At 41.0% G+C, this 7,625-nt stretch overlaps 1 protein-coding gene across 2 annotated transcripts in view; it reads right to left on the minus strand.

Annotated features, from left to right (window-relative positions):
* The window catches only part of Prkar2b (protein kinase cAMP-dependent type II regulatory subunit beta), a 104,143-nt gene that overhangs the window by 996 nt on the left and 95,522 nt on the right, over positions 1–7,625 (minus strand). The window contains exons 7-11 of one of the 2 annotated variants that reach the window (XM_031355290.1): positions 7,282–7,383; positions 5,204–5,278; positions 4,004–4,069; positions 3,764–3,902; positions 525–665 (exon numbers count right to left, since the gene is read on the minus strand). In XM_031355290.1, the coding sequence (XP_031211150.1) occupies positions 532–665; positions 3,764–3,902; positions 4,004–4,069; positions 5,204–5,278; positions 7,282–7,383 (516 nt within the window). In that variant the 3' untranslated portion in view covers positions 525–531. Of the gene's footprint in view, positions 1–198; positions 666–3,763; positions 3,903–4,003; positions 4,070–5,203; positions 5,279–7,281; positions 7,384–7,625 lie in introns of those variants that run through there. The other variant, XM_031355288.1, reaches the window with a different exon arrangement.

Consider the following 7,625-nt stretch of genomic DNA (forward strand, 5'->3'; position numbering starts at 1 on the left):
TTCACACCATTTTACCAATAGGCCAAGGCTAACACACAACTTATCAAGCCAGGAAAGGTAGAAAATGAAATGATTGACATTGTCTGATGAATTATAAAAAGAATGTGATACCACATTAGAGCGCATGAGCCACTGCCAGCTTCCCTCTTAAAGGGGCATAGTCACTAATACGATACTTGAATAATCCAAACACACTGATTGGCCTATGAGTACATCTTTTATCTTCTTAAACATGTATGCTTTCAATATATTATAACCATTTGAATAAACCTTTCAGTCAATTTTATGAAATAGAAAGTCATTTTTGTGATTATGTTAATTTATGAACTACCCATTAGAAAGTGATGTTAAAGCCTATTGACTATTAAAATCACTACTGTTTACTGATATAGTGTAAATGTTTTTTTGTTTAAAAAAGGAAAAACCTGAAATCACAGAAAATGCTTGGCATCTACACAGACACACCCTCAGTGGACTAAGCACTACTGTGTAACTGTTTCACTAATGGTCTTTCTTCTCCATACTTTTGCTTCATGCAGTGGGCTCAACAATATCCATGTTTGTTCCAAACAGCGCGACTAATTGTTCTTCATAGGTGGCGATGTTCCTCTTCATAATTTCCATGCAAGGACCCAAAAGCCTTTCAAATGCTTGCACATCCATGGCTAAGAAAAGAAAAAATTAAATTAAAAATACCATTCCTTGAAAAACTCAGGAATTGCTTTGTCGTTCCTTTCTACTATGATATTCCATTATGATACTGTAGTTTTGATATATTAACAATGCAAGAGAATTTTAGGTAGCTATTATAAAAATATTGAAAAAAAGTTAAAATGTTCTACTTCAAAAAAAGAAATAGGGACATCTCTGGCTATAATCTATCTAAACTGCTTTGACAGATGATGGCCTTGTGATGCAGTTGATGTAAGGTCCTGATCCATGATGAGGAAATGAGGGTCTCAACATGGCAAGTTAAACTGTGATGCTTCACCCTAATCATATAAACACCTCAAAGGTGGTACAGGAGTGTTTCCTACCTGATTCTCAGAGTTTACAATATCATCTGTGTTTTACACATTTATACCACTGTCGATGCAATTCAAAAGTGATAACATAAGGCTTTCACCTGCTTCTGTCACCATAACTTCATGGCTTGTCTGCTTCAAGCATTTTATTTTGAGTGTTTGGTTTTGAGGCAGCCTGGCTATGTAGTCCATGCTGACCTTGAACAAGCTGGGCTTGAGTTTATGATCTTTGTGCTTCAGGTATTGGAATTACAGACTGGTGACAGCAGACTTTGCTGTCTCAAGCTTTTTTTTTTTTTTTTTTGATTTTTTGAGACAGGGTTTCTCTGTGTAGCCCTGGCTGTCCTGGAACTCACTCCGTAGACCAGGCTGGCCTCGAACTCAGAAATCCACCTGCCTCTGCCTCCCAAGTGCTGGGATTAAAGGCATGGGCCACTACTGCCTGGCTTGTCTCAAGCATTTTAAAACTCACTGCTCTAACACGTCAAGCTGTTGCGGTAAATCTCCAACCCAAATGTGGCCCAGCAATGAAAACACATCTCAATTAATATGAATACAAGCTGTGTGCCTAGATTGGGCAGATCTACCACTGCACTACCATCCTCCCCATCTATGAGGAAGATAGATGTAATAACTTGCTGTTTCTCCAGGCCACGTGCTTCTGCTTGGCTTTCCTTCCACCTCTTCCTCCAAAGTTCCCTCTCTCTCACTCGCTCCTCCTCTTTCTCTCAACTTTTAGCTCCACCTTCTCTTCATCTATTCAATCACCAGCTCTCGTCTTTATTTTACAAATTAAGGTGGGAAGAAGGTTTACAGGAAATCACCTGAGTGCTGACTCTTTCCTGGTTCCAAGCCCCTCACTGGAGAAGGGAATTAGCATCAAATTACAAATAGCCCTAGGTCAAACTCTGTCTCTCAAATTTGCAAAGGTAAAAGGGGAAGGTTTATAAGGCATTCTCACATGGTATAGCAGGTACATGGTATAGCAGGCACATGAGTGAAGATAAAAGCGGTCTAGCCATGTGTTCTGAATCCTTAAGTAGTCAAATGAACTACTCTAAACAAGTAGCCAATAGATTTAAAAAAAAGAAAAATAGCCATCTGAGAAATCAGACCAGCACTACACTGAGATGTCTGTCTACCCTAGTCAAAGCAGCGTGTCATCAAGAGACAATAAAAGCTGGCAAGGCTCTTGAATATACATTATTGTAGCTACTAGGAAATCGGTTTAGAAGTTCCTCATTAGACTAAAAACCAGACCTACAATTTTATTCAGGCTCTACCATACCTAGGCACATGTCTGAAGAAGTCAAAATCAGCACATGATAGAGCAATCCAGCTGCCTGTGTATACACCATAGCCACGTTATGGAATCTTCCTAAGTATCCATCATCAAATGGAAAAAGAAAATTTATACATACAATGGAGTGTGTATAAGGAACAATAAATTGTATCATTTGCAGAAAAAAGAACAAAGCTTGGATACCTCACATTAAGTGAACTGTAGGTTTTCCTCCAGATGTAGAATCTAAATTTTAAAAGAACTTCCCCTGAAAGTGGAGGGGGCCCTATTTGAAGAGCAGAACAAGACCAAGAGAGAGGAGGTGGTGATGATGGTGAATATGCAAAACTCATGCTGTTTGTGAAAGTGTTATTTATAGATGTAATATATAATTGAAGAGAATCATTTAAGAAAACCTGGTCAGAAAACCATTTCTAAGAAAAAACTAAAAGCCATCTATGCATGTATACACACATATACAAATTGGACCCAAAGCCCATAAAACATTTACCAGAGAGTAATTATACAATTTATTATGTGTGTATTTACCTAATAGAATGCAAAAGTTTGATGTATTAATAAAATTCCTGGAAACATGCTTAAAACAGAAACTTCACGCAGATCAAACAAACAGAAAGGAATTACAGTAGGGGAAAGCACAGGCAGAAGGTGCCGACATGGGGGGGGTCTTAGCTTTTCCTGCATTTTTCTACACTTCCTGCATTTTTCCCGCACCCTTACAATTATTACGGGATAAAGTAAGAAACCGCTCCCACGTCACCCTCACTCTGACAGTCAAGAGTGCCGAGAGTTCCTGTCAGCTTTCCTCTTTTACCCAAGTCTCATTTGACTAATATTGCATTTATTGTAAACCTTTTACAAAGTGACTCTGTAAGGAATTAATTCTGAGGATCTTTGGGAATCTTAAAAGCACTGAAACTAACTTTTATCTTTCTGAACTGTGAGGAACGTGGAGAGGATAATTACTGCCGAACCAATTTTTTAAAATGTCATTGATGTTCCTTCCTATTTCCTGAACCAAAGGGAGTGATTTCTTAGACACAAAATCCCTATGGATACCAACTGAAAGTGGCATTTCTGCCAAGCTCCCCAGGTAGAAGAGAGCAATAAGAAGCTAAAGAAGAACAGCTGGTTATGCTCTGACAGACCTAAAGCCAGTCCTGGGCAAGGAAGCCTACGCCCCACACTGGCCTGCAATTTAATAATGGACTGCAGAAACATGCCTTCTCTTTTGAGGAACATAACACGTGGCATTTTCTTGACTACATAGATATAAAACTTGCTAGCTGGGAGTCCTTACTTCAATAGTTAAAGTAAGTCCAAACCCTGGTCATACTTTGTGAGGCTCTTAGCACTTGTGAACCCGATAAAATGGCCCATACGGTAGGAAAGCCTGGAGTGCAGACATGACCAGGCTCACCCCTGTGACCCCTACCTAAGCACTTGACAGTCCCGATGGCGTGTGCAGACGCTGCTCTTGGTTTGTTAGTGACCAGGGCAAGCTCTCCAAAGTACTGCCCCCGAAAACATCGAGCGATTTCCACAGCTCCATTCTCTTCAACTTCTGATTTACCCTAAGGAGCCAACAAGTCAGTTACAGTGAAGTCTGAGATCATTTAAAAAAAAAAAATCCATTATTTTCCTTGCAGATATGAGGAATTTGGGGACTGTTTACCTTTCTCTTCATAGTAATCTTCACTTCTCCAGATTCTACAATGAAGAAAGAATCTGCCAAATCTCCCTATTAAAACAAAAAGGCAGGGTGAGCAGGCAAGTTCCACAGCGACTCTGAAACCACGCCTTTGAAGCTGGCCTACAGATTCCAGTCTGGAAAGTGAAGTCGTAGGCCAGTCTCCATCCTGAGGTTATGATAATTCTACAGTAACGCCTTAGGCATTCTAAATATTGCCTCTACCAGAAAATATGGCAAGTAACCCAGATTAGGAATCTTCGCCCTAATTTTGGGCTGAGCAGTATACAAGAAAGGGTAGTGCCGCTGTAGGTCCCAGGGGCCCCTCCCACCAGCAGGCTACTGCAGTCATTCTATGCTCCTTGGGAAGTAGCACTGTGCTCCCCTTGTCCGCCCAAAGTAACCAGCATTAGCATAAAGACTTGCCAGGAGCAAAAAGCACCTGGGAACTTTCAGAAGCAACAGTTGTTGACTCTGGAGCTTTTACAGCCCTTAGGCACCGAGATGACGTGTCAGTCTCTGACAGTGGACTTCCGGCTCTGAAAAGACTGCTGGAACAGAAAGGTCTCTTCTCTACGTACACACCCAGTATTCCTGGTTTTTGCATGAACTCTCATTAGAAATCCACTCAAGTCATGTGCATCTTTCAAGGGTCTATAAAGCCTACTTTCTATGAGCTCTCTGGCTCACGTACTACAACTGGTTCCCACTGGGAGTTCGGAAAAACATGAGGGTTAGAGGGTATTTTTATTAACACATCCAATGCTTGCACATGGTACCATGTGAGCTCTTTCTGGTGAGTGTTATCTGGAAGCAGATCTCAAGAACTAATAATCATGCAGAACTCGTCGGCCTGTGGACCTGGGTTCTTGGTAATTTCATGGGATAGCCACCACTTTTCCCTCTTACACGTGACATCTTACTCCCACTATACATGTGGATTTCATGTTACAAATTGCAAACCACTCAGCTAAGTAATGGTTTAATGCACAGTCATTACGAGTAAATTATTTAAACAGAAACATCCAGATTACTTACCGGCTATAAAAGCATTTTTAATAAGTTTGGTGGAAGAAATATTCATTTAATCCCACGCTGCATACTAATTATGAAAACGAAGTTGAACAGGATTTCTAAGACCTTCTGGAATGTAGCCCTAAGCTGGATGGCAGATCAGTACCATACCTGAGCAATGATCTGTTCTCCATCATTGTAAACTTTGGTGCCAATCACATCCACCACCTTCAGGCGTTCCGAAACCTACAGAGCAGAGTTCTGCATGAGAGACCGTGGTGTTTATTCCTGGTTACAGCTTCATTACATCTGTACTCACTAAAACCCCAGTGGCTGCAAACGCCAGGGAGGGACTGTTTCTCCTTAAGTTACTTCAAGTGGGAAGATGCATTTTTAATCCAGAGCTTTTAGGTGCAAAGATTTTTAATCTTTAATCCAGAGTTTTTGAGCTGCGAAGATCCACCTTTCACCTGGACCACAAATTCTGCTGCAGCCTATATAAAGGATGTGCAAGAAGGAAGCTCTTGCTCCCTCTGCCTGCAAGTCCACTCCTGCCCTGGCATTAGAGACTACTTCTTCAGGATTCTAGAGTATACTGAAGACCAGCTGAGACATCCAGCCTTGTGGACTACTGGATTCTTGGACTTTCCATTAGGAGACAGCCTTTGTTGGACTTGTGGGACCACCGCCTATAAGCTGCTTTAATAAATGGCACGCATGTATGTATATATCATATAAACTCTGTTCTTCTGGAGAACCCTGACAATACACCGACCAATTATGTAATCTTACCTGTCTTACATGTTTATAAGGGGTGGCCTATACAGCTAAACAAACTCAACAGTTTTTGATTGTGTAGTTGCTATATTAACTGCTAGAATCCAGAAGTAGGAAAAAAAATCGCATTTCTAGTTTCCTGTAAAATACCAGAAGCCTCAGCCAACTCCCAGCCCAAATCCACAGCATATGGATATGCTAGCAATAAAGCTCCGGAGGAACGGCAGCTGCTCCCTCAGAGAGAGCACATGTCCGCCAATTTGCCAGAGTCCCCTCCTGGGTTGCTTTCTGCCACGTCACGTGGCTTGGTCTGACTGGATTACTTCCCTGATACAGCCTATTTAGAAGCTGAGCTTCTAAAGAAGATCAGCTGCCTGTGCATTCCACCACATGGCCAAGATTCTCCCAGGCATAAACCAGCAACTCACAGAGACACTACCATGCCAACACTTGCTAGTTTACGACACCATAGGTACATATATCTATTTCTCTGTAATCACTTTCAAGAGAGTTCAAATAGGCTTTATCTGTTATAAAATGTCTAGAAAATCACTTCACAATGAATTCTGGCAAAGTGGAATTTGTAAGGTAACAATTCTTTCATGAGTATCTATCTTCAAAGATAAGAAACAGCTGTCTCACTGGGAAGATATTTGGGCTAAGAAACGAAGGAGAAGCCATGGAGTTGTGAGGGAGGCTGTCCTAGACAGACAGCAAGTGCACAGGTCAGAAGTGAGGGCTGGCGTGTGTATGCAACAGCAGGAAGCTAATGTCTATGGCAGGATGAAAGTGGAGCAGTTAGAAATGTTGTCAGAGAGGTACAGACTCGGAGCTTGGGACCTCTGTGGCCTTCTTCAAAGTTATTCTGTCCTGGGAAGGTTGTTAACAAGACTGCAGTGACCTGGGATTTGAAGGGATTCTTCTGTAGGTGGCTGGCAGAAGTCATGCAGGAGGCAATGAAGAGACAGACAGTAGGTGGGACTGGTGAAGTCAACGGGAAATGACTGGGTGCTGGAGATACTCTGAAGACAGGGCAGAGATGATTTTCAACACATTGAATGCTAGTGGGGAGAAGAGTGAGTGGATGCTGGCCTTCTTACACTTGCTATCAGATAAATAGTACCTACAGACTTGCTATAAAGTCTAAATAAGAGCCTTATTCCCAAAGCAGGATAAAATGTAGTTATAGGCAGTAAAAGAAAAAGCAATGAAATCTTATGTCTCCATCTGCTCTTTTATACTTTAAAATTGTTATTATCATTATTACCACCATCATCATGATTATTACTGTAGGGAACTATAACACACATTCTGTGGAGATCAGGAGACACTTTTCCACCTTCATATGTGTTCTGGGGATTAAAACTCAAGTTTCCAGCAAGGTTGGCTTTGCAAGACTGTCACAAGAACTTTTCAGGAAACGAATGCGTCCTAACAAAGCAGCCCCCACAGCAGAAGAAAGCACAGCTCACCTCCAGAGACTTGAGGAATGGCAGCGACTCAATAAAGCTCTCGTACATCTTTCTCTTTTTGGCATTGTTTTTTACAATTATTCTCCTGAAAGTCACCCTGTCCTAAAGAGAGCAGCAAATACAAATACAGTTAAAAATCTCAACAAACTGTTTCTTTCCCTACAAGGAATATATAATAATTAAATACTTTAAAAGTAAAAATTATAGCATAATTATAATCTCAACTAATAAAAATTCTATGTTTTTATTTCTTTAGGCACAACATTTGCTATAAAACAGATTCTGACCAGCACATGGCCTCTATGCCCACAAGGAGGCACTGTCACACTACAAAAAAAAAAAAA

The sequence above is a fragment of the Mastomys coucha genome, unplaced genomic scaffold (assembly GCF_008632895.1).
Source record: "Mastomys coucha isolate ucsf_1 unplaced genomic scaffold, UCSF_Mcou_1 pScaffold6, whole genome shotgun sequence".
NCBI lineage: Eukaryota > Metazoa > Chordata > Mammalia > Rodentia > Muridae > Mastomys > Mastomys coucha.